At 38.9% G+C, this 25,238-nt stretch overlaps 3 protein-coding genes and 1 long non-coding RNA gene across 10 annotated transcripts in view; 3 read left to right on the top strand and 1 right to left on the bottom strand.

The window, feature by feature from the left end:
• The window catches only part of sos2 (son of sevenless homolog 2 (Drosophila)), a 42,939-nt gene extending 36,556 nt beyond the window's left edge, over nt 1-6,383 (top strand). The window contains exons 20-23 of one of the 2 annotated variants that reach the window (XM_042500216.2): nt 510-774; nt 1,579-1,620; nt 1,783-1,886; nt 3,379-6,383. In XM_042500216.2, coding sequence (XP_042356150.1) covers nt 510-774; nt 1,579-1,620; nt 1,783-1,886; nt 3,379-3,885 — 918 coding nt within the window. In that variant the 3' untranslated portion in view covers nt 3,886-6,383. The remainder of the gene's footprint in view (nt 1-509; nt 775-1,578; nt 1,621-1,782; nt 1,887-3,378) is intronic. The other variant, XM_042500218.2, reaches the window with a different exon arrangement.
• On the bottom strand, nt 6,202-17,988 carry si:ch211-67f24.7 (uncharacterized). Of its 4 annotated transcripts, XM_042500400.2 has the most exons (15): nt 17,796-17,988; nt 17,369-17,483; nt 16,846-16,890; nt 15,304-15,468; nt 15,023-15,120; nt 14,422-14,561; nt 13,370-13,490; nt 12,508-12,646; nt 12,331-12,426; nt 12,152-12,241; nt 11,435-11,580; nt 11,197-11,298; nt 9,946-10,627; nt 8,358-8,461; nt 6,202-8,139 (listed from the first exon to the last, which is right to left on the bottom strand). In XM_042500400.2, the coding sequence occupies exons 3-15, from the start codon at nt 16,885-16,887 to the stop codon at nt 8,037-8,039; spliced, it is 2,028 nt and encodes a 675-aa protein (XP_042356334.2). In that variant the 5' UTR covers nt 16,888-16,890; nt 17,369-17,483; nt 17,796-17,988; the 3' UTR covers nt 6,202-8,036. The 4 variants fall into 4 exon arrangements, with proteins under 4 accessions (XP_042356334.2, XP_087943926.1, XP_042356335.2 ...); XM_088087800.1 differs by having other exon boundaries at nt 16,846-17,483; XM_042500401.2 differs by lacking the exons at nt 16,846-16,890; nt 17,369-17,483; nt 17,796-17,988 and having other exon boundaries at nt 15,304-15,817.
• On the top strand, nt 8,034-9,939 carry LOC148187415 (uncharacterized). The gene is made up of 3 exons (XR_015778763.1): nt 8,034-8,156; nt 9,127-9,173; nt 9,669-9,939. It is a non-coding gene; the product is annotated as an uncharacterized LOC148187415 (long non-coding RNA).
• On the top strand, nt 15,113-24,846 carry cdkn3 (cyclin dependent kinase inhibitor 3). Of its 3 annotated transcripts, none has more exons than XM_088087802.1 (9): nt 15,113-15,148; nt 15,280-15,384; nt 19,791-19,887; nt 20,972-21,027; nt 21,128-21,172; nt 21,403-21,625; nt 23,291-23,322; nt 23,503-23,606; nt 24,575-24,846. In XM_088087802.1, exons 3-9 carry the CDS (start codon nt 19,808-19,810, stop codon nt 24,662-24,664), a joined length of 630 nt encoding a protein of 209 aa, XP_087943928.1. In that variant the 5' UTR covers nt 15,113-15,148; nt 15,280-15,384; nt 19,791-19,807; the 3' UTR covers nt 24,665-24,846. The 3 variants fall into 3 exon arrangements, with proteins under 3 accessions (XP_087943928.1, XP_087943929.1, XP_042356337.2); XM_088087803.1 differs by having other exon boundaries at nt 15,130-15,148; nt 15,283-15,384; XM_042500403.2 differs by lacking the exons at nt 15,113-15,148; nt 15,280-15,384 and adding an exon at nt 18,858-18,955.
• Nucleotides 24,847-25,238: the final 392 nt, after the last annotated feature.

Raw genomic sequence — 25,238 nt, 5'->3', positions numbered from 1 at the left:
AAAAACGTGCAGAAATGGCAGATATTTCCCACTTCTGTTGGTAAACCAAATAGATACTTTTACGATAATATATCACGCTTGTTGTCTTCCATGTGTTTCACTCTAAAACGATTGTTTTGGGTTATTTTTCAATATTTGACACACATAATCTTTACCACTGGACAAAAAAAAGTTTTATATTACAATAAATATTTGGGCAAACTAAAATTGTCCCTCCCTATTAGAAAACTGCCATTTAACCTAATTTTGAGTGGCAATAAAAAAAGTCTAAAGTCTTAAATCCACCTTGCCTTCAGCTGCAGGAGCCCTGTTTAAACATATACAGCTAAACTTGGTTATCGAACCTATTCGACATTTCTGCTGTGCTTATTTGATGCAGTGTTGCTTTGCTGGAATCATTTTATTTTGGTAAGTTTCAGTGAGCTCTGGGTTTTTTCTCAGAGGAAGAGAGAACAGACTGTATTGACGATAAAGTTGCCGCTGTTACATTTCTGTTTCTTCTCCTGCAGCCCAGAAAGACCATGTACACTCTGAAATCCCCGGGGATCCGGCCCGTGCGAACGTCTACCTCTGGCACCCTGAAGGGCCACCCCGTCCCCCTGGAGAGGGAGCCCCCACACAAGATCACCTTCCGGAGCATCGCCGAGACTGAGCCGGAGACGCCGGCGTCGGCCTCGGTGCCCACCTCCCCGAACACGCCGACCCCTCCGCAGTCGGCCTCCTCCGACCTCAGCTCAGTCTTCATGGAGCACGACCTCAGCAGCTCCTACGGCGGTGAGTTGCAGAAATCCCACCTTTCTGCGTCTTCTTTAATATCAGTGTTTTTTTTTTTAATCAAAGAGAGGGAAACTTAATAAACACCTCATTCAAAGTCAGTAAGTACTTAAATTTATTTTTTGCTTACGGTGTTTTAAATATTGATTGGATCACATGACTGTCAGCTGTAATGGGCTGTGGAGCTGTTTGGCCCACTGACTCTCCACTTAATGCTCTTTTTATTATTGCAAAGAGTAAACTTTATCTGTGGCTTAGTGGACAGTCTTATTCCTTCTCCACTCTCTGCATCATATTGGCATGATGCTTTTTTAACCTTTTGAAGCCTGAGAAAAATGGCTCTTTTCTTGAAAAAAATGTCATTAGCACAATAAAAAACAGCCCAAAACAGCAAGAAATTGATTAAAAAGTTACAAAAACATCTTAACATTAGCAAAAATAGGAAAGTAAAAAACAAAAAATATGATTATAGTTTTGTGGACATTTTCCCCCTTGATTTAAAAAAAAAAAAAATCTAAATCTACAAAATCTTGGAATTTGCAGGACATTTCTTGCCAAGTGTTGTGTTTTTTCTTCTTTTTCTGAAAAAGAAATCAAACCATTTTTCTCATGATTCAAAGGTTAAATGCTTGTGATAAAACTGACATCGGTCCAGGTTTTAAAGCATAAAGAATGAACGCTGACAGATGACTGATAAAAATAAAAACTAAAGTCTGAGCTTTAATCACGGGACCTGCTGTTTACGGTTGGAGCATGCACCTTTCTAGTGAAATCAATCATCTTCTCCCTCTTTAAATTTCACAGGTAGCAACTCCATATTTGCTCCTGTTCTTCTGCCGCCTTCAAGTGAGTGTGGGCTTTTCCTTTTTCGATTCAGTAGTTTTGACCTGATTTCTTTCTGCCTGCCTGTCAGCATTTTCTGATTACTGTTCTGTGATTGTGAGCAGGGCCTCTTCTTGATCTTTCATTCGTATTTTTTTGAACCCCACATCTTTTTCTTTTCCTCAGAGTTCCAGTCTGTGTCTTGCGGCAGCCTCCACCAGCTCGGGGAGGAGCTGCTGAAGCCGCCTCCTCTGCCGCCACGAAGGAAAGACGCAATGTCTGAAGCCAAAGTAAGAGCAGGGCGTTATTTTTCATCATTTATACACATAATTCCAACATCTTAATCAATTTAACAGGGCTAAACAAATAATAAGTTGCCTTTTTAATCGACCTGCTCAACTGATTTCGAGTTGACGCCGTGAATGAATCAGCACAACTTTAGGGTCCAGTGTGTAGGATTTAGGGGAATGTATTTGGCAGAAATTGAACTCAATATAATAAGTACATTTTCTTTAGTGTATAATCCCTCCTGAAAACAAGAATCGTGTTTCGTTAATTTAGAAAGAGCTGTTTATATCTGCACGGGGAGCGTGTCCTCGTCTATGGATTCTGCCATGTTGCACCGCAATGTTTCTACCCAAAACAGACACACCAAACACTGGCTCTGGATGGGCCCGTTTACATTTTAGCGTCAGTCACCGTCATTAGCAGCCCCTTGACAACAAGCTGAAGAGTGTTGGAAAGACACCATTTTTTCTAATGTGAAACTGCTTTATTGAGTGTTTTACTGGAGTAAATACCCCGTCTGTTTGTTTTGGAGAGGAAGAGACCTCGGTGGATAATTTGGCTCACGATAAAAACCTCCTGAATGTCTGAATCTTAAATTATCCAAGAAAAAAGGTGAGCACAGTTTAGCAGGTGCTGGGCTAGCACTCGGTCTCCAACCAGCCGAACAGTGTTGGAGAAAACTGCAGATAGGCCTCTGCAAATAATTTGGCCTTACAGCTAGATGCCAAAAAATTCTCCCTAAATCTTACATAATGTACTTTTTTTCTCTCTTGCATGACATACGCTGTAGTGAGGATTAAATCTACAAGTGCTTAAAAAAAATTATATGACCATGTTAAAAGGTTAAAATTTGTGTCCGAATGATAAAACAGGAATTTTACTAAATATTGGCACAAAAAGTATATATGTTTCAACCTGATTTTGTGAACTGCAAATAATAATTTAAAAAATAGCAGAGCGTTGTTCTCATGCAGCACTTTAACTTTGCTTTTGAGACATTTCCCGCAAATTGGAGAACATGGGCTTCTGGCGTATGTTCGTGCAGTGCCGAGAGGAACTTAAAAACTCCAACCACAGTGAGAAAGTTGATGATCACGTTAACATCAGCATGCAGACAGAAAAATATTCCATTGGTTTATTGTTTAAAGTAAAACTAAAGTAAAGGGTGACATATCCTAACCTGCTCTGTGCACGTCAGGATGACGTGTTTGGTAGTACATCTTTTTTTACACAGTTCTGATCTCCGTGTGTCTCTCTGTGTATTTATACTTATATTTATTAATGCATTTGTGCTTTTAAATTTAAACTGTTTTTATCCCTGCACTATTCGTTTTTATTAATCTTAGACTATTGTTTTATTTCATTGTATTTAAATGTTGTTTCTGCTGGTTTTAGAGTTTAGTTTTTGCTTACGGGGACCTCAGTACTCCGTTTCGTTCCCTCTCATGAACCTCATGTTTTAGAGTGACAGTAAACCTTCTCGTCTTGTCTCAGCTGAGCTCCAGGTCCGACAGTCCCCCGGCCATCCCTCCCCGGCTGCCTCCTCCTCTGCCCCGGAACCAGCCTCGACCGCCGGTCTACAACGGTCCCCCGATGGACGGCCCCCTGCCCAGCCCTCCTCCTCCGCCGCCCCGCGACCCTCTGCCCGACACGCCGCCCCCGGTGCCCCAGCGGCCCCCGGAGATCTTCATCAACTACCCCCTCAACATGCAGCCTTCCCCCGTGGGTCGATACCACTGGGACTTTGGGAGCTCCCCCAGCTCCCCCAACACCCCGCCCAGCACGCCGTCGCCCCGCATCCCCAGGCGGAGCTGCCCGCTCAGCGCCAGCCAGAACAGCCTCTACCCTCTTCCCGTCCCCATCACCGCTCCACCTGTCCCCCCGCGCCACAACTCCAGCCCACAACTCCCCAAACTCCCACCAAAGACATACAAAAGGGAGCTGCTGCAGCCGCCGCTACAAGGCCTCTCATTGGTGGAGAACACCGACAGCAGCCAGTGAGTTATTTCTGTTTTTTTTTTCTTTTAGAGGTGATCTTGAAATGCAAACTTCAAAACCTGCAAACTACGACACAGTGGACTCAAAGCTACTGATCAGAAAGAATAACACTGCTCCACACTCTCTTAACTCGTCCCTCCCGCCCTCTGCATCGACCAATCACACCCCCCCGCTGTGCCTCTCAGGGGATCAGTAGCTGCGCCTTCATCACAAACCCTCTGTGCCAATGAGAAACCCTCACCAGTGTGCCAGCTAATAAACAACAAGGAGTGTTTGTGTGTTTGTTCTGTGCGGAGCGGGAACGTCTGCTCCTGATTAAAGTTCTCACCCCTCCCACTCTTAACGTACCCCGCGTCCCGCTCCGCTGTCAGGGCGGGGCGACTCTGGGGGGGCCTTGGACTTTGTAGCCTCAAATGTCATGCTTTGTGTTTTTGGGCATTGACATCATCTGGAGTCCTGCTGCAGCTCACAGATTTTTAAGACCTCTCCTCCTCCTCAACGATCCACTCAGACGTAGCTCTTTCACACGGTGGCTGTGAGCAGCAGACATTTCCACTGACTCGTTTTTCCTAAAACAGTTGCCAAAGTCTTATTTTATGCAGGGGGATAAGGGATTTTTTTTTTTTTAAACAGATGTGACATTAACGGAGGCGACACTGAATCCCCCACCTTGTATCTCAACTGTACACTGTGACTGTAAAGACGAAAGTCAGACTGTTTTTTGTTTTTGTTTTTTTAAATCCGAAGACAGGCCTCTCCGCAGCCACTAAATGTTGCCTTTAAAAAACACAGTGGTGACCTCTGACCCCATTCTCCAGTCCTCACGGCCCCGGATGGGACAGCGAGAGCCGAGAACACTCCATTTGCACATCGAGTTTGGGCAGCAGGTTCGGATTCGGAAATATCCCGACAGAGGGCCACGATTATCAAACAGCACCGATCCAGGACGAGTTTTTCTCCAACTCTTTGAAAGCTGATGTCTTAACCGATCCCCTGATAGACGTGCGCTGCTGTCTTGACACTGTGCTCTTCTCCCAAAAGCCCCCAGCTCTTCTTCATTGGTGTTAAAGCTCAGCACTGGAAGCACGCAGCCTCCCACCAGAGCTGGGTCAGCTCCCCCCAGTGGCTGCTCGAAAATACCTAAAAACCCATGAAAAAGAGGAACTTTTTAACTTCTTCTTTCTGTCTTTTTCTCTTTTTTTTCCCGCTTGAAAACATTTTCACTTTGGAAAAGACTGAAATAATCCATGCATCATGCTCAGATGTGCCTTTTATTTTGTTTTCTACTTTACAGAAATAAGCAAATGGTGTCTAAAATGCTAAAAAATAAAGTTGCCTATGTAATGTTTAGAACAAAGCTATACACTATGAAATTGTACATGTTTGTGGATACTGTGTATAACATGTATACACTAACTAAATAATTTGTATAAAGTGACAAGTTTTTTTTTCTCCCTGTTGTATTGTACCCTCATCCGCATCTGTTCAGTCGAATATTGCCTAATAATCCTATGCTGCTACAGTCGGATTAAAAAAAAAACTAAAAAACAAAACAAGAAAAAAACAGGTCACTGTCACTAACTTACTTACAGACAATCTCCAGTTGAAACACTGGGAGTATTAACTGAGGAAAGCCATTTTTTTCTTCCCTGCCCCTTAGCTGTTTTAAAGCAATGAAAAAAAAAATACAGTTCAATATGCCAAGCACTTACTTAGACGTGTGCTTCACTTTGTACATCCTACTAATTGCCTTTTCTCCTTTTCAAAGATTTTTTAATGCTAACACTCATTAAACAGTGGTTGGAATTGTATTAAAGTTGCAGTTGAATATACAACGACCTATATTCAGCTGCAAGTATTTGAGCATAGTGAAGAATTGGGACTTTTTCTTTTCTGAGAAACACACTTTGTGCACTTTAGGCTGTACTATTGAAGAGCCACAGTTGTTATAGGTCATGTTTGTAAATGCAATGGTCCTATGCAACTGCTCAAACTCACTTTCTACGTGGATCAGGGCAGAAAAATAACACGAGTCTACCACCTCACTTTTAACCCCAAACACCTGAGAATGTCTGACCACCACAAGCTGGATTTCAGCAAAAAAACTGAATAAATCACTCATGCCCTTTTTTCCTCCTCCTCTGGACGATGATGGTGGATTATTAAACTTCAAACTAGAGATAAAAGGGGAGTTTTGGAGGAATTTTAATCGACAGCTTAAGTCAAACCACTTTTCTGTCGTCACTCATGTTTTGTCCATTTCCCAAAGTTTCCCAAGCCAGAATCAATGGGGTTCATTTTGCCAAATTTGTCTTTTTGTTTTCTTTGTTGGATTTTTTTTTTTTAAAACCCCAACAGAATAACAGATTGGTTTTCCTCCGGTGGCGCTGTAACAGCTTGATCCAGCAGTTGGTTTATTTGATGGTATGTGGCCTTTTAACTGCTTTGTATTAATGGTCTTGATGAGATTAATAAATCACCCAGTCTTATTTTGTACTGAACTACTCATTTCTCTCCTTGTTTGTTCTTTTATAAAATTTAGATTTTTGCATATACTTTGGTTGTTAGTAAGAGACTGTTAATTATTTATGAGGGGGACGGGTTGGTGCCAAATTGCAGTGCATTATCAATTTTTTTAAGCACACTGTAGGAACTTATGATTTTTAATTTGGCTTAGGGGAGGGACATACAACTTAAAATATTTGTATTTTGTATTTATTTTAAATACCCTTTGAACCTCAAACCCACTGGCAGGTGTAAAAGGCTTGTTTTCTTTAAAAATCCCTCAAATAATAGCATTAATCATAGCCAGAAACTTTAAAAACAGACATTATTGTCAGATGTTTCAATTTCCGAATGTCTTTATACACATCTTATGAAATCAACTGTTTGCATTAACCAGATCCTATAAAAAGCATACATGGCACTGGTGAAAAACCAAGGCCTTTCAATTACAAAATAACATTTACAACTTTTAACTTTGAAATGTAAGTTTTTAAAATCTTTTTAAGTTTTTCAATGCCAAGTTACTGGTATTATTCTGTCAAATGTTGTGCACAGCCTTGGCTCTAATACATGCATTTAGTGTAAATATTTTTTCAAAAGTGGTTATTTATGGTAAAAGGAATTTCATGAATTGTCCACGAGTTACTTAGAGAGGCTCAAGGAGAAAAAAAATGTAGCTATGGTGAGGGTCAAGATTTTTTTTAAGTCACACGCTAGCCAACGCCCTTCTAAGATAAATAGAGAACAGTCCCTTATTTTATGTAGCTTCTACTAGCTTCCTTTTAGCTTCAGCACAGACTGAAAACTAGCATAATTATGTTCAAAGGTAACAAAATCCATCGTCTAGCACCTCTAGGGTTTAATAAATAACACATCATACAATCTTTGTTGTAATTTTAAAGTAAAACCTAAAAGTAAAAACGACATTTCGCCGGTTTACGGCCGGTACCGCTTGTTGCCAGGTAACCATCGAACGTTCCATGAAATCACTGCACCTGCACAGAAACGACACCGGAAGTTTAAACAATGGATTTCCGTTTTTAACTCCTCGTTTGGACAAATGAAAAAAAAAAAAGATACGGTGTCTTTATTTAGTGAGCTTTATAAGTGCTAGAAGGTTAATTTTGTTAGTATTTAATAGAGCCAAGCTAGCAGCTTCCAGTCATTGTGCTAAGATAGACAGAAGCTAATCGGCTGCTAGTTGTAGCTTCGTAGCATCCGTGTTAGCATTAGCAAGCTAACTCTCCTTTAAAATGGCAGTAAGTGTACTTTTCTTTTTCTATTTCCTTTATTGCTACCTTTAATATTAAAATCTAGTCATTGAATTCATAAAGTAAATTTACTTTTATTACTCAGTACTTTTCCTTTGCCACATACATTGATGCCATAAAACAATATCAACATCTCTAATTAAAAACAATTTGGCCTGGAATATTGAATTTTTCATCTAAATTCAGTATATAATGTAAATCTGCGAGGACATTGTTTCAGGCTCACTGATTCCTCTTTCATGCATTTATATTGCTGCCGTGATCTTTTGGGGAAAATGTCTCTGTCGAAGAAATCACACCTTGGGCTCATGTTTGGTTGTTACTTCAAAGTTTTGAGTGCAACATTTTTTAGTGATAGTCCTCTTGTCCCTGGAGAGGTCAAACGGTGCTGCAGGGTCCCTCGCTGTCTTCACTGTCGTCCCACAATCCTCCACCGCTCATGGCTGCTGCATGGTTTCCTCTCTGCTGAGACAGGCCTGGTCTGAAGAGATGCAACAGGTAAAACTTTATTCAACTAATCAATTCATTTTTCATATGTATATTGTATGTGCACTGATAGTCACGATGCAAGTGTGCGTTCGGTTGTTTTCATGTTTTTGTAAAAGCAGCTTGTACATTTCTGTATCACCATCCAACCTGTGATTAGAGAGAAGTTCAAGTGTCAACATTGACATAAAACTACCAGATGGAGGCTCTTACCTCAGATTTTCTCTGCTTGGGTTGAAATTCTGAAAGCTCTGTCTCGCTGGTGCTTGAATCGGTATGAAGCCTTGTCTGTTGTCTTTTTCGGGTGCTGAATCAGCCTGGTAGATGAGGTGATACATGGAGAGAAGATTTGAGAGTATAACTGGCAGGACACAAATCTGCAATACCTTATTACTTAATTGCCTCTGTTATACATCGTCATGTCCTTTCTTACAGCATCTCCTATATTCTGTCAGAAATTCTCAAAAAAAAGTTTATATTTTTCAATAGATGTTGGTAAAATGTTTAGGTATTGGCCACATTTAAAAAAATAGTTTTAATGCAGATCCACAGGAGGCATTTTTGAACAATTTCACTATTTTCGTAAATCACTCACCCCATGTATCATAAAAAAAAAACAACTGTTTTTCTTGCATGCCTCCACAATGAATGAAGAATCAGAAAACTGAGAAAATACTAGATGAATGAAAGTAAAAGCGTGCACCTGGGCAAGCAAAATGCACTTGAACTCTGCGCAGGGTTCAAACCCACGCATTTGCACAGGCCGCTACTTGTGTGCAGAAGTGTTTTTAATAGTAAGAAATTAGCATAAATGTATGTGTTTGGAAAGTACTGAGCATATGACTGCAGGAATGACAGTAGGACTGCAGGAGTCATGTGAGAGCTCGTAAAAGGATGTTTTGATCTAGTTTTGGCGTTGTTAAACCTGACCCCCTTTTCTTAAATTTATCAATAATTTTCCCTTTTTTGGATGTGTTCACAGTGGAGGAGAAAAACAACGTTTTGTCCAGGTGCTCAATTGAAGATGGGGTGAGTAATTGATATACAAATAGTCATTTTGTGGGTCAAGTATTCCTTCAAGAACTGTAAAACTCAGGTGCACGTGTCCCATGTCTGTCTTTAAAAAAAAGTTAAAAAGGTGAAATATTTTCTTTTATTAAAGTGACCCCGAGTAGACCTTTAAAAATGTAATTGTACCATCTTGTATCATCTCTGATAGCTTTTTATGAGACAGTTCCAATATGGCAACTCTATCCACTATTTACATTAGTGACACTAAATCCTCCCAATTTTTTGTGTGCCAGTCTATCAGTGTAGATTTCAGGGGAGGACACAGGGTACATGTCCCCCTCAGTATTTAAATTATGCACATATGTCCCTGACATTAAAACATGACAGTAACAGAGGACATATTTTAACAAAAATTTAAGACATTCACACCATAAATTGATGCAGGAAAGGCAAAATTTGTGCATAAAAATACACCAGAATGCACAAAATTAAGTGCTTTCAATTTTCTTGCAGAGGACACCTCAAACACCCTGTTTCATATGTGTCCCCCAATGCTGAAACAAAACCCATGGCCTCCCGTCAGTCTCAATGAGAATTGCAGTCGATGTTCTGCTTGACCAGCTTGTCTACCACAAGAGGGTGCCAAACTGAAATTTAATCCTACTTGTGGTCTGTGCAGCCTCGGCAGAAGTATGTGCTCCTTGAATGATGTTTTCTTCATGTTTTAAACTTATTCATCACACTGGCATCATTTCATTCTGACCCATGTTTCAAAAAAACAACTAAATACCTGTTTGGATGGATCATCCCAGATAGGCCTAAAGGCACTTTTCGGATGTAGAGGAGGCGACCCCTTCCTGACACTGACCAGCCTTTTCCCGTAAGAGCTGACGAGGCACGGCGTCGGCCCGTCCGCACACTGCCCTGTGGTGTTTCTCAGAGGAGGGTGAGGGGTTAATCTGGGAATCTGCCACCTCAGACACACAGTCCTCTCTCTGGGTGCGTCCCTCGATTGCTGCTGCTGCTGCTGGCTGTACGAGGGCTTCAGCAGCACCGGCACCTGGCTGTCCTCCTCATCCTCCCCACTGTTGCTGCCCATCATCTCCCTGCGCAGGGTGCCGTCAGGGCTGCAGGAGGTGACGGAGGAGTAGTCGAAGGCCGAGGTGTCGTCCGGGTCTGTCTCGCAGTCCTCGAGGCTGTGGTTGGTGTGAGGTGCCTCCAGCCCGTTGATACCTTTCCCAGTGGGCTGGCTGTAGGTGCCCTGGCCTGAGTCGCTGTTCTCTCCCCACGCCGCAGCGTCCGGAGTGAGGAGGGAGCAGTAGGCGTGTCCACAGTCACGGGCCGGCTGGTTCAGGAGGGTCCGGTCTCTTCCACAGTCCTTCCTCCTCACTGGGCTGCAGGACCAGCACTCCAAACGCATCGAGTGACAGCCGTCAACTCCGTTAGTGAGGTTGAGAGCCGGTTGGTCGTCTCTGTGGGAAGGAAAGTGGAAGTTATTTTACTGAGAGTCCAGCAAAGCCGTTAGAGTGAGAGGAAAAAACCTGTAGCAGATTTACTCTGTACAATTACTTTACGTTACTTTTTTCTTTCTTTTTTTGTCACTTTACTTGTGCTACATTTTTCTGACAGTTGTAGATTATTTTTTACATTGTACAATTTACATTTGGCATTAGAACAGCTCATATAAAAATGTAGTTTTTCATTATTTCCTGTCCTCCTCGCCTTCTTTTTTCTCTTTTCTTACGGCTTTCTTTTTACTATCATTTCCTCCTTTCTTCTTTCTGTCATCTTTTCTTTCCCATTTCTTTTGTAACTGCTTTAACCCCAAAATTTCATCTTTTAGATCTGAAAACATGGAAACTGCAAATACATTTTCTCTTCTTTCATTAAAAAAACCCATTTGCTTTGGATACTAAAATTTTTTTGCCGAACAAGGCCTTTGTATGTTTACTAAGGGATCCACTCCTCTTTAAAATGTGTTTCTCTTGTGTTTATCTCCCCTAAAATGCTCCCTCTGAAACCAGCACAGGGCGACACTCACTTTTGTGCAGCAGTGTTGGACTCGCGCTGAGGCTCTCTGGTCTGTTGGCCCCTAGTGCAACAATTTGCAGATGATCCACCAGCCACCGCATCAGAGTAGCTGCTGTTGATGCAAAGAATGAAGATAATTTTAATCTCCAAAGACACCAACAGGTGATCGATATAAACATCTAATCTGATATAGGAGGCATCAGCTTGAGTCTTTCTACTTAAAGATCATCTGATGGGGATGTCCTGACCATTGTCCAGCTCCTTCTCCTTCCTCCCATCTGACATCTTCCTCCAGGGTCACATGACAGCGAGACAAAATGCTCCTGAGTGCTCGCTCAGTTCCCAGCAGGAGGCTACAGTCAGGATGGTCTTTACCCGTCCACTGCAGCAAGTTCTACAGGGTTACAATGAGAAAAATGAAGCAAATTTAGTAAGGGTTAGGGTCACTTTAACTCCAGCTTTTTAACTATTAAACCAAAAAAGAAATAACCTTAATTAAATGTATTGTTGAACAATAATACCTCCTAAAATGGTTTCTAAAGTTTCTATTTGCACACAATTTCCGGAGATAACCTTTCAGGTATTGAGGTGGTAAACTGACAGTCGAGGTTTTCTTGTATATCGATCCCTCCTCCCATTCATGCACGACTTCATGCCGGAAATGTTCCTCAACAATTGAGGGATAGATTTCATGTTTGAAAGGGCTTTAAATCTAAAAAAAAACTTTAAAAATTATAAGACTGTAAACACTTCTCAAGGTATTTTGTTCTCTGTTATTCTTTAGCCTTTCACTGTCTTGAAGAAACATCCTCATGGGTTTTATTATCTGGTCTGAGTCACTGTGTGTGTGTTTTTCAGATGTTGGACGTCTCATTATTCCATCCTCAGCTCTGTGTTGACCTGCAGTGTCACGTCTCATGTAGCTGCAGCTCTACAGACTGGACTCACCGAAGCTGCTGACTCACCTGAATGTGGCTCAGGTAGCTGTGTATACGAGAGACAGGTGCCAACAGCAGGGAGAGCAGTTTCATTTCCTCTCTCTCCATCTGGCCGCTCTGTTAAAAGCAGACAGAAAACATCCGTCAGCATTGTTACTCAGGTACGTTATGACTGAATAATGCTGATGCTGTATCGCTTTAAATACCTGCATTTTCTCAGAGTTATTTAGTCTGTTGAACTCCAGTGAGAGAAATGATGCTAAGGTAGTTGTGTATCCAAGGTACATATCTGAAAAGGCTGTCTGGATGACCCAAAAACAGGGCAAGAATGAGTCAGTGTTCAGCGTAACTGAGTGAAATCATTCAGAATAACATCAGCTTACATCATTTTGTCCGATTAGCTGCACCAGGATGTCTCCAACCAGAGATTTCCAGTGTTCAGCAGATAATCGTTCCTGCAGGGTGTTTCTGAAGAGCAGATGTCGCTGCAGCAGCTGCTCCACAAACTTCAGATATGTCTGACTGGATCACGACACAGAAGACAAAGAGATGATTTTAATCAAAGTGGACAGAGTGTGTGACGATGATGGCAGGTAAGACAAAATAAAACAAAAGAGCTTTACAAAATTTAACAGACTAAAAAAAGTATACTATATCTAATAAAGGGTCAGTATTACAAAACTGCAGTATCAGTGGTTTATCTCGGTAGGTTACTAAAAGGTTGCCATACAGTGTAACATTTCAGAGTTCACCCTCTTGTAGAATATCAAATTTTCTCCAAAGTCAGATGGTTTATAAGGTCTTTTATCAAATTCTTAAAGATAGGAGTATTTTTTTCTTTCAATTTAAGCAGTATAAATTGCCTCACCAAAAGAGATTAAAAAAAAAATCAACTATCCCATTATTTTCCTGACACCTAAGATGTACATTCAGTTTTGGACACAGCCAAAACGTTTTTTTGTTTTGTTTTTTTTAAATATTTATTGAAACATTTATTTTGAATATACAATGAACAAAGCAATAAAAAAATAATATTCTTTTAAACAAATTTAAAAAATATTGTTTTTAAAACAACTTCCATTTTTGCATCTGTTTGATAGAATTTATGTACGCAACTATTAATAATCCATGCAGTTTAACCGTGTTTATATGTTACAACCTAATAAAAGATTGCTGTTCCCTTTTCGACAGGACAAGACTTAAATGTTGTTTTCTGCTCAGTTATGTAAACTCTTTAACACTCACTACGGCTCCACAGTCATCTGGTGAGCTGGTGGTGTCTTGTATTTATCGTACAGCTGGTTTAAAGTTGACACGTACTCCCATTCAGAATGCAAAAGCTGCATTGCCACCTGATGACGTGCATCTGCACAAAAAAGAAAAAACGTCAAGTCACACAGACATGCATTTCACCCATAACGTTTCTATTTCCACTAAATGATAGTTTGTGGCTAAGCATTAAGTTCTGTCCGTGATCTGATAATCGAAATATAGCTCGCAGAAATAATTGGCTAAGATAATGCTCAAGTGCTTTTGAGGAAGGTGCTTTGACTCGGAGTGACTTCAGTAAAATCAAACAAACACATTTTTTATAATAATAACAAATATAAAACTTTTGTTATGGAGCTCTTTTAAAACAAAAGACAGTCGATGATAATCAGAATACAAACGTAAAGGTATAAAGTAGTGAGACCAGTAAGAATAAAGAAGAGTGAGAAAATCTGAAACAGTTAAAAACGTGTTCCTTATCAGAATGACCTTCTCCCCCGTTTGACTACGTTTATACAAGATGGGTTTCTATTCTAACTGATACATGTACTAAAATTGACTATTACCTGTGTAAATGTAGTTAAATGGGAGAAGGTCATTCTGTTAGGTACAAATATTAACCTTTCAGAATGACCTTCTCCCCATTTTAACTACATTTAAACAGGTTGTGGTCTGTTCTTATTGATGTTTTTACCTGACACACTGACCTACTCCACCTAGCAGAATGACCTACTGCCCATTTAATGTCATTTTTACAGGTTGCCATTTATTGTTTCTGTAATATTCATATGTTTATTGTTAGTTGAATCACCACAGGCCTTTTTTAGGTAGTAGGAGAAGCACAGGTGTTACTCATGACACGAGATGTGGCTCTGTTATATTCAAGTGTTCACGTGAGAGTGACTGTGAGTAAGCATGCACAGCGCCATGAACCTGAAATCAAAGCAGCTAAATGGACTTCAGCCATCATCGATGTCATTATTCACACCTGGCCTTTTGTGTCAAAGCAATCAGCTGAAACTTCTCACCTGTGCCTTCACTCAGTCCGGCTTTGAGGCCCTGCAGGAAACAGTGGAGGAGCAGTTTCCCTCTTGACAGACAGGCCGGTGGCGGAGCAGACGAACAGTCACACTGCCTCCGTTCACAGGATGAATCTGCTGGATCGCTGCTGCACAACAGTGGACAGATGGAAAAACGTCTCTGCAGGTTTTACACTTATGTTACAACAAATGTTTTACCAGCAGGAACAACCTCCTGGCGAGGCGTAACAGCTTTTTTTATGAGTAATTGTTTACTGTTTGTTATTGCTGTTTATTATTAACAAGTATTGTATTATTAATGTGGATCTCCTGTAAAGAAACAAACGAGAGTTTTGATCTACTTTGAGGGGCTGTTGCTTCAGCACAACTGAAGCAAAAACTTTAAGTCTGAAGTAAAGGCAGATGAAGGAATGAGTAAAGTCTGAGTCTTGTGAATTCATCTGCAATGTAAAAAGTGTAAAAAGTAACATCTGTGAGGTATATGGTTGCGCCCTAATACACAAATATGTTTGAAATCGGTTCAGAAAGCATTCATGCTTGAGATTTTTGCCAGTATAGCTCTGTAGTTTATATCTGCTGATTGGTTCACCTTTGATGTTTGGATGTGGAGCTCTTTGCATCCTGCTGAGGTCTCTGTCTGTTACTGTACAGCTGCACGATCTGACACTGCATTACTCCAAGTTCCTCCTGTTGGATGACGAGACGTCGGTTAAATGTAGGTACGTATACTGAGTAATATCTGTTAAATGCACCAGTCAAATTTGAGCGGTGAACATTTCTGTGTTCCTGTGAATTGTCATGTGAATACAGCACATACTGGAACCACACTTGTCTCATTTCTCTCAGCAGCTAAAGTCCTTGGAGTCTCACCCTCAGAGACTCAACCAGAGCCTCCATACGAAGAGCTTTCTTCTGGCAGCTCCTCCTGTTCTCCTCCAGCTCCTCCCTCAGGTACGTGTCTCCATGTTGGATCTGACTGAGCTCCAGCAGAGCACTGGTGAATCCCGTCTTCAGCTCTGAGACCATGCATTGTAACTGTAGAAAATACCAGTCAAAAATACAATACAATCTTTTAACAAGGCACAACAGCATCGACTTTTACACTGCAGAGGTTGTAGTCTTTGTAAACTAAGGCTGATAAAAGCATGCCGTAAAACTCCAAGTAATTGCTTGAGCTATTATTTACTTAAATCACTGAACTCAATAGGCTTATAGCTGGGCTTTTATTTCTTTTCACGCTAAACTGTTGCTCAGCAAAGATTGTAAAATAATCAAATTATTTATTTGACCATTTAAAACATGAATAAAAAGTTTAGTTATGTTTTACCTCTTTTCTCCTTTTTATTTTTTTAATTTTTATTTCATTTATTTATTTATATTTAATATTATCACTATCTTATAGGTACCTTCGTGTATCTTTTTAAAATTAGTATTTTTTTTTTTTCAAATGCACAAATGGAAACTGATGTATTTTTGGAATTGAACTATAATGTGAGCATCAGTTAATAAAAACAAATCATTGCACAAAAAAATAAAACCTGAACAATTTGGCTTTAAAGACAACAAAAACATGGGAAGAAGGTAATGAGCAACAACAAAAGAAATGACCCAGACATCAGCAAAAAATCTGTGAAAAGTACAAATAATTACCTGAAAATGTGCCAAATAAAATAAAATAAAAAGATGTATAAAAAGTAAAAAAAAAAACAACAACATAAAAAGTAAAATTAAAAACAATGCAACAGAGGACCTGAAAAAGTTTAAAAATCATCATTGTAAAATAATTTTAAATACATAATTATGGATATAGTTAACTGGACATTTTTTCCTCACCTTTTAAAAAATAGTCTTCCACATTTGCTAACCTCTTTTTTGCATCTTTCTTGTTTACTATGCCAGTAATACTGTCTTCTCTGGTGCTCACATTTTCGGTAAAATGAACTCAATGATTTAAGTGCGGAGAATCTTACCAAGCAAACATCGTGAGTAGTATGTCCATATTGACAAAACATATATACATATTGTATATGTGATCTAAGCAGCTAACTAACAAACTCCAGCAGGTAGCCAACAACCTAGTTTAATACATATAAATATTACTTCTATAAAAGTGACTGCATGGCAACAAGACCAGGGCTCTAATTGAGAGACAGGCCTTTACTTGTCAAAATGCGTAGCCACACCTGGCTGGTGAAGGGGACTGGGTGTCTAATAGGCTTTTATTTGAAGTTTTGCATTAATTTCAATGTCTAAACTGTATTTTGATCCTGGATTTTACTCTTGGACGTCAGCTGGAGTTTATTTACCAACAACAGCTCATTTTAGTTTAATCAGATAATAAGAGCTTTAAATTTAAAGTGAACTGTCCCTTTAACAAAGCCAGGCAAACTAATGAGGGAGGGTGCAGAATACCTTGGAGATTTCAGTAACAAGCTCTGCCTCCTGAGGCTTCATGACCTGTACAGAGAGACACACAAACACGGCTGTTTGCAAACACCCAGCTGTTAAAATGCACAAACTGTGAGCTCAGATGATCCGTTAGATATTTCTAGCTGAGAGACTGAAGAGTAAAGTTGAGTTGAGACCACCATGTAGAGAAAAGCATGTTCTCCTGTGTAATTCACTCCAAGCATATCAAATAACATTCACACAATAGTGACAAAGCAGTGAGGTCAACCTGCTTCTTTTTTCCTCAGTGAAGTGAATCTTTAACCTCTTCCTGACCAAATGCACACCTAAACTGTAAGACAGAAGCAAAAACTGAGTATCTGCATAGAGTTAATTAGAGTATTTTAGATTTTCAGCACAAAAGTATGTGAATTGTCATTAATTCTTTCAACTGATAAAAATCTGCTTTTACGAGAGCAGTTATAATGACATCGGTAATCAGATTTAATGATTTGTGTGCCTTTTACTCTTGTTTTGTTTGTGGTACCTGCTATGACGTTGCCCCTGCCAGCAGCCCCTCTGCTAAGGAAGTAGCAAGCCAGCCAAAGAGCTCAGCCCTGCAGGGGAAATGGCTGCAGGAGCCAAGAAACCTCCTTATAGGTCTGCAGACAGAAGGACAGGCAGGGATCAGCAAAAAAATGGAAAATGTTATAAGCATTAGCCTCGTGATTTAAACAGAAAATACACCACAAAACATCAAATTTAAACCAATAACAAAGATCCCGATATTATATCACTTCTATATATAAAATATATAGAAATTATATGTTGCTTGCAAGACTGTGATATGCCTGGTAGCTACTTAAAAGCTGTTATCTTTTCTAAACATAACCATAACGTCCAGATTTCCAAGAATTCACATAAACAAAGGAAAACACACACTGATGAAGCAACAGATGTAAAAGAAACCTCACCTCAGTTAAAGCTCCTTGATGTCGCTTCTCCAAACATCAGAGGAGATGCAGTTAATCCCAAAAATAATTAAAATTCCCCGTGTTTCCTCTGTGGAAAAACTTGTTTTCAGTCATTGGCGGTGTCTGAAGGCGGCTGTCGCGTGTTGAGCTGCGCGCGGCTCTGTGCGGACAGCAGATGTCCCGCGTGACGCTCACTGAGCAGCTGTGATTAACTGAGGCAGTCAGGTTCACCATGCACCATGTCACTGCTCTGATGGGAGAATTGCTTAATAATATAGTTATTAAGTAATTATTGTGCATCAGTGTAAATTTATTCTATTACTTTTTCGTTATTCATAAAATAATAATATATATAACAGAACAGAGATGGTCTGAAAAACAATAATGAAAAAAAAACACTAAATGAATTAGAGAGATGGCATAATATACAATACAGTGCCTTAAATTATGCAATTTTTTATGGAAATAATCTAGAAATCAAGTAATTTAACTCTAGCAGCCGTGATGTGTTTACTTTATACTTAATAATAGTATAATGTGATTTTTTTTTTCATTGTGCATTGTACAAATAGTTTATAAGTAGTCGCTTTGTCTTTCATGTGTATAGTCTTGTATGTTATATTACCCTTGTAAAGGACATTGTGTCCTTTATGTCTGCGATAGATACATACATTTTACTTACTTGCTTAAAATGTATAAAGTAAATATATGTACGATTAATAAATAGGTCCGTAATATCCATAAATATATATTTAAATATACGTGAGGCTCATATTGTGTCATGGCCTGTTTATGTGCAGTATATTACTGTATTTTTGTTCTCGTTTCAATATAGTGTTTAATGTATAGTTATTGTATATTTACAACACTCATCAAACAGCTTGGGTATTATTGAATAAACAGATTATATCACCAGTGTTTAGGCGATAGATTATTATCTCTCATTTTTGGAAATTTCATGAATGTTGATTTTCTACACTCCGCCCGCGTGGGTCATCCCGCAGCATAAACCGAGCGCACACGTGCCTCCTTCGTTTTGAGAGGGGCGTGGTCAGAGGACAGTACTTGAACGTGATTGGTTGCTGAGCTCAAGGAATTTTCAAATCGAAGCAGCAGCTGACGGAGCTGTCAAAACAGCCGAGAGGACGAGAGCGTGACCGGTGAGGATTTAGAAAAACTACAAATATATACCGCATATTTATACACAGATATGTATCTCTGTAATGTTACGCAGCTATTTATGCTCTTCTGATGAAGATTTTAGTTTAATCGTTTTCTGTTTTTAGATTTCGATTTGACAGATGAGCAGCTAGCGTTAGCTACTATCAGCAGCAAATTACTCTCCAAACAGCATTTCGTACGTTTTAATGTTAAATGTGATGTTGTCTTCATTTGTCTCTTATTACCTTTTGGGTAGAGGAGAAAATGATCGCTACTAGCCAGACTAAAGCATGTTTAATTCATAGTTTACATACAGGCTGGTGTGTAGCCTAGCTACTCGCTGACACGTAATCTTATTTAAAGGACCATACCCTCCCTGGTGTTAGCGTGTTATATACATAGTAGCACGACACCATATGGCGGTGTGAAATTCAGGGGAACGGCACATAATGAAACAAAAACCTGCATAATATAATTTAGTCATAAACAAATACATGTTTTTGTAGCGAGTGTTTAATCCCAAATTGACATTATAAGCTTTATTATAGCAGTATTTGGTGCGCTATTGTGATATAATGTACAATTTTAGTTTTTTGTTTGTACACCCTTAATTTTACTAAGCTGCAAATAATTTCCAAAGTGTGCCACACAGTTGTTTGATAAGGTTTTTGAGTGAATTTTCTGGTTTCTTTGTATTCTTAAAATCCACCTTTTTTTAAAAAAAAAATATTAGTGACAAAGTCTTGAGTATCTTCAGTACTAATTTAAGTGCACTTAATGTGAAGTCAGTGGGCTGATTGTTGAATTTCAGTGTCCCCCCTCGTGTCTCTACAGTGTGTTGGGCTGTAGCCATGAGGACGACAGAGTTTGACTCCTCATCTGAAGAGGAGGAGATTGGAGAGGAGCAGCTGACGCCCTTCCGCATCTCCTGGTGAGTTTCAGCAGTTTTCCTTTTGTCTTGAGGAAGTGAGAGTGAAAGTCAGTCTGTTTAAAAAGGGCGAAGTGTTTTTAGTTTTAGTTTAGAAGGTTTGTTTGCATGGATATGTGTATAGAAAAGTATTTGAAAAGTTTAAAACATTGTGCAGAAGAGGTTCAAAGCTAAACTTGGCTTATAAATAGAATAGAATAGAATAGAATATTCCTTTATTGATCCCCCATTGGGGGAAATTCCAAATGTTACAGCAGCATGAAAAAAGAAAAGTGAAATGTAACAAAGAAAATAACAATAACAATAACAATAAATAAGTAATAAAATAAGTATGTACATAGAGGAAATAAGGTATGTACACATAATAATAATTAAGTAATAGAATAGTATGTACACAAAAGATGGATTAGAGAATAGTACAAAAATTTGTTGTGCAAATTACTCTGGGATGAATTTTGGATGAAGCCAGTTTTGTTCCCATCAGCCAGTGATGCTGATGTTATAGAGTCTTATTGCAGATGGGATGAATGACCTGCGGTAGCGCTCCTTCTTGCAGAGTGGATGTCTCAGTCTGTTGCTGAAGGAGCTGCTTAAAGCCCCCACAGTCTCATGCAGTGGGTGAGAGGGGTTGTCCATGATGGATGTGAGCTTTGCTAACATCCTCCTCTCACCCACCTCCTCAATGGAGTCCAGGGAGCAGTCCAGGACAGAACCGGCCCTCCTGACCAGTCTGTTCAGTCTCTTTAAAGAGAGTAAAGATACCTCTCCTATTAAATAGCAATAATAATACACTAAAAGATGAAAACAAAGATTGTGCAAATTATCAAAGTTTCATAATCAAACTACAAAATTGATACAAATGCATGAATTACAAAAAAGTTTGTATCTACAACATAAAATGCTTTTACAAATTAATCTGTGAAATAATAAGAGCCTTTCAGATGTTTTTTTTTGAATGATAATGGAAACTTTGATTGTGGTGATGGAAGTAATTGGTTCTACAGAGATGGTCGTTGTGTTTCAATGAATATTAAAGTAAAATAAGCATTGCCATGTTCATGTATATTATATTTTTATTGGCTCTAAGGTTGCCTCTGTCCATAGTGGAGTGCTCGCAGTTTCTTGGGATATGTGCACTGCCAGGTAAAGATGTAATACAGCATTTCATCTATCTGTGCTTTTATTTTATTGTACGTTTTTGTGCAGCTGATCATAAAAACCTGTTTCCTTTATCTGACTTCAGGCTGCAAATACAAAGATATCCGCAGGAATCTTGAAAGAGACGTCGGTAAGATGATCTTAATCCTTACTGGTGCAGAAATAAAATGCTTTTAAACAATCAACAAACATTCACAGGCAGATTTCAGCTTTTATTTAACTTTTTTATCTCCGATCAGTAAGGATGATAAATGTAGTGTGAGTTATTTTGTAGAATCTTATATCGTAACGTTAATTCAGCTCACTTTCTAAGTGTGAAAGTTTTGTTGTTTTACATCCTGTCTTCTTTCTTGTTAACAGAGGAGCTCCAGAACCAGGGTGTTCAGGAGGTGTTTGTTTTCTGCACCAGAGGAGAGCTTAACAAATACAGGGTCCCCTCCCTGCTGGAGGTCTACCGGCAGCGAGGCTTCACAGTTCACCACACTCCCTTTCCAGACGGAGACGCTCCTGAGATGGAGCAGTGCTGCCAGATCCTGGAGGAGCTGCAGGTCAACCTGGAGAACAACAGGAGGACCGTGATCCAGTAAGTGAACTGATGAGATTTGGAATAAAGACAAAATAGCTTTAAAAGCTGCACAAGTATTAAACGAATGACACATTATTGAAATCTCGGATAATGTTGAGTATTATTTATGTCCCTCTTTGTTTTGGATAAAAGACAAACAGACAAATGGCTTCAAAAACTACTCGGTGTGTTTGAATTATTTTACCTGGCAGACTCGAGCGGCTGTCAAAAGAGGTTTTTACAAGTTGACATGTTACAACAAGTAGTTTGTTTTCCTGCCAGTTGGCTGAATGTTTTACAGAAACTATGTACATGTTTAGACCTCCAAAATGAGTTGGCTGTTGATGATGAACGTTATTTTTTCCAGTGGAGTTTTTTTGGTTTCAGTTGTTTGTTTTCAAATTGAAACTCTCATTCAGCCGTTATGGAAAAACGGTGACGTAGGAAACAGCACTTTACTCTGTCATCAGACAGCCCTTTCACAGGGAAGTGAAAGTATTATCTGTGCTTTCTGCAAAGCCACCGGACTCCTTTTGAAAGAAGCCGTAACTTTACCTCACAGCACATGGACGTTGGTTTGCTTCCTGCTGCCTCAATTTTTTTATTTTTCATTTTTTGACTTTCAAAAATGAACTAACGTGGTGTTGGCAGCAGTACGTGGGTTTATATGTTGTCAAGACATTGTGTAAAAAGCTACCTAAGGTCTTTTTTTTAATGCTAAAACACACACACTTCAACCAAAATTAGAATTTTCAGATTTTAATACATCAGCAACAAAACTAGAAAGTTACAGCATGATATAAAAACCTCTAAACACAAAAAATAAATAATGGAGCCGCCCTTAAAACTAGTGAAAAGAAGGAAAGCCTTTTTTCTTTCCTGATTCCACCGACGGTTTTCTGTAGCCAGAAAGGTTCATGAATAACAAGCAAACTTAACTCAAATATCACTGCACATGAGCACTTCAGTTTGAGTGACATATTCATAACAACAAAGTGTTTCTCACTTTGGCGAGGTTTTGTCTGATTAGTAGCTTTTGTGATGTGACAACAGATTAAATTTGTTTTTGTTTTTTTCAACAAATGTTTCCTGTGTAAACAAAGTGTGTAAAGATTTGTGGTTAAACCAGAGCCTTTTCACAATTTAAATAAGGAACTTTTCTTTTTCTTTAAAGTCAGAATTCAGTGCTAATTATAATTATTATTGGAGTAGAAAACTCTGTGTAACCACAACTACTGACCGCAGCCTCAGAGCAGTTCAAAGAAGGTTCATGTGTCACTTTTTTAAACCAGGATGCGTAAAATCGGCTGAAACGAAGCTTCTCAACAGACAACAAAATCAAACCGGTTGTACTGGTCCGGCCATATGTGTGAGAGTTAACTACGCAAATGTGTGGCAGGGTATTTCTGCCCAGCATGCAAACATAGAGAGTGGGTCAGCGAGGGTTAAAAAATAAACACAGATCCAGCCAGACTCTCTGTGAGAGATCTCCCTTTGTGTTTTTTAATATTTGAAGTATTTTTAAACCTTTGTAGTGCTCAGACAGTGCTCAGAGAACATCTCCCCACAAAGACACTTATTTTCTGTAACACTCCCCCTTGGGACTCCTCCTGTTATACAACCAAACAATTTGCCTCCAGCTTTTAGCATCTGATTGGATCTTTTTTCTCTCCTTCCCTTTAGCTGTTATGGAGGCCTGGGACGCTCCGGATTAAGTACGTTTACTTTTACTTTGAATAATGTTATTTGGGTCATTTTTCACGTCAGCCAAGATCAATGTGTTTGTCTTTATATGTTAGTTTACGCTGAAAAGTTTGACCTTTGTGAAAAATGTCAAATACTGCTTAGTCTGTTTATTTCTCTGCTCTGATCACACGGTCGTCTCATGTTTTCAGTCGCCGCCTGTCTGCTGCTTCAGCTCTCTCTAACAATGACGGCAAACAAAGCCATTGAAATCCTCAGGGAGCACCGAGGAGGAGGAGCGATACAGACCGTGAAGGTGAGAGGTTGCATTTCTCCCTCTCTAAATCTGTGGCATTTAAGGATTTTTATAGCTTACTGCAGCTTCTGCGTGTTTACCTCATTATTTAGCATTAATGCTGTTTTCCACTGCAAACCTCAACCTCAACCCCTGTAGGCTGCCTTTTGTTTTCGCTTATTTCATTGTCATTTAGAAAAGAAACTCAGCAGGCTTAAGTATTATACTTCAGTTTTCTTTTACCAATGTTCTGTTTTAAACGAGCAATGATTCAGTATTTTGAAAGATCGTCCTTAGTGGTGCTTTAAAAAAAAAGATTCTTCCATTTTAATTTTAGGTATTTTCAACACCTGTACAGGTATTTAAAGAAACAGATTTTTGCCCCATATTGTCACAGTCTTCATCAGTATATTTGGTGAAAAAGTATTTGATTTTCTCCATATCACCCATATTTAGAATGAATTCTGAAAACCTCAAATGTTAAATTTCTTTCTCATGGATTTATATATATATATATATATATATATATATATATATATATATATATATATATATATATATATATATATATATATATATATAAAAATATGTGTATTTTCATTTTTTTCAGATATTTTCTTCCATGTTTTGGCCTCTTGTCCACACACAGTTTTAGGCCACTTTAAGAGATTTTTTAAAATGTTTTTTAGAGCCCTGTCTACGTGAAAAATATGTTTGAAAACATGTATTTTCCTAGGCCATATGGAAATGCTTATCTGTAGGGTGACAATGTAAAATAAAGTCGATATGTTCAGCAGTAACGTGTAAAAAAATAAAATAAAATAAAATAATTTTTTTAAATAAATTTATTTAGCTAAAACATACAGAACCTAAAGTATGTTTGGTAATATTTGTGTTTATTGTTGCTCATTTTCTGTGAATTGTGGCTTTTAAAATTTAATATTTGATCTACAAATATTTTAACCAACATGTTTTTTTCTTTTTTGCAGCAATACAACTTCCTCCATGAGTTTCAGGAAAAATACGCAGCCTATCAAGAAAGCAGAGAGGTCCCCATAGAGCGATCAGTGTCTCGGTGATCAACTGTCTTCAGATCAGCGAGACGAGAAAATATCGATCTCTTCAAACTCTCATTTCTCAGCGATGGTTTCCGGACTGTGTGTGATTTAATTGTTTTCTCTGATTGCACTTTAAGCGAGTATTATAATATATTGCTTTTTTTCATCCTCATTACAATCAAATTAAAGACTTGATGAGGAAATGGTGCTGGGGTGTTCAGTTTAAATGTTTACGTGCATTTCTGATAATGAGCTTTTTGTTCAGAAGGTTGAGGGCGTTAACTCAGAGGTTCTACTCTCGACCTTGAATACTATACTTAAAAATAAACTGGATGGGGGCTTTTCAGATGTAAACATTATGTCTTGTCTCTAAAGCTGTAGCACTGTTGAACGGTGCTCTCCTGCCCCCAAATATTTCTAATCGTTTTTATTGGCCAGCCTGCTAACATGGTCAATAAAAATGCATGCTTTTGCGTGCTTGAAAACCTTAAAAGGTACTGAGTTAAAACAACAGTCCATGATAAGAGTGGGATAGTTTTATTTAGATTCAAATAAACTCAAGTTGTCATTTCCTAGATGTGACACGATGGGATCT

This window comes from Plectropomus leopardus, chromosome 14 (assembly GCF_026936395.1).
Source record: "Plectropomus leopardus strain MGB_pleo_1.0 chromosome 14, ASM2693639v1, whole genome shotgun sequence".
Taxonomy (NCBI): Eukaryota; Metazoa; Chordata; class Actinopteri; order Perciformes; family Serranidae; genus Plectropomus; species Plectropomus leopardus.
Note: the sequence above shows the minus strand (reverse complement) of the source record. Positions and strands in the feature narration are given on the sequence as shown.

What these genes read in the sequence shown, in the direction of transcription:
- cdkn3 (XM_088087802.1), top strand. Translation starts at nt 19,808, where the DNA reads ATGAGGACGACAGAGTTTGACTCCTCATCTGAAGAGGAGGAGATTGGA. An exon ending in TGGGATATGTGCACTGCCAG is followed by an intron (nt 21,028 to 21,127) that starts GTAAAGATGTAA and finishes ATCTGACTTCAG; the next exon opens with GCTGCAAATACAAAGATATC. An exon ending in GAGCGATACAGACCGTGAAG is followed by an intron (nt 23,607 to 24,574) that starts GTGAGAGGTTGC and finishes TCTTTTTTGCAG; the next exon opens with CAATACAACTTCCTCCATGA.
- si:ch211-67f24.7 (XM_042500401.2), bottom strand. Translation starts at nt 15,525, where the DNA reads ATGCTGTTGTGCCTTGTTAAAAGATTGTATTGTATTTTTGACTGGTAT. An exon ending in CGGACTGAGTGAAGGCACAG is followed by an intron (nt 13,491 to 14,421) that starts GTGAGAAGTTTC and finishes TTTTTTGTGCAG; the next exon opens with ATGCACGTCATCAGGTGGCA. An exon ending in CCAAGCAGAGAAAATCTGAG is followed by an intron (nt 8,140 to 8,357) that starts GTAAGAGCCTCC and finishes GCATCTCTTCAG; the next exon opens with ACCAGGCCTGTCTCAGCAGA.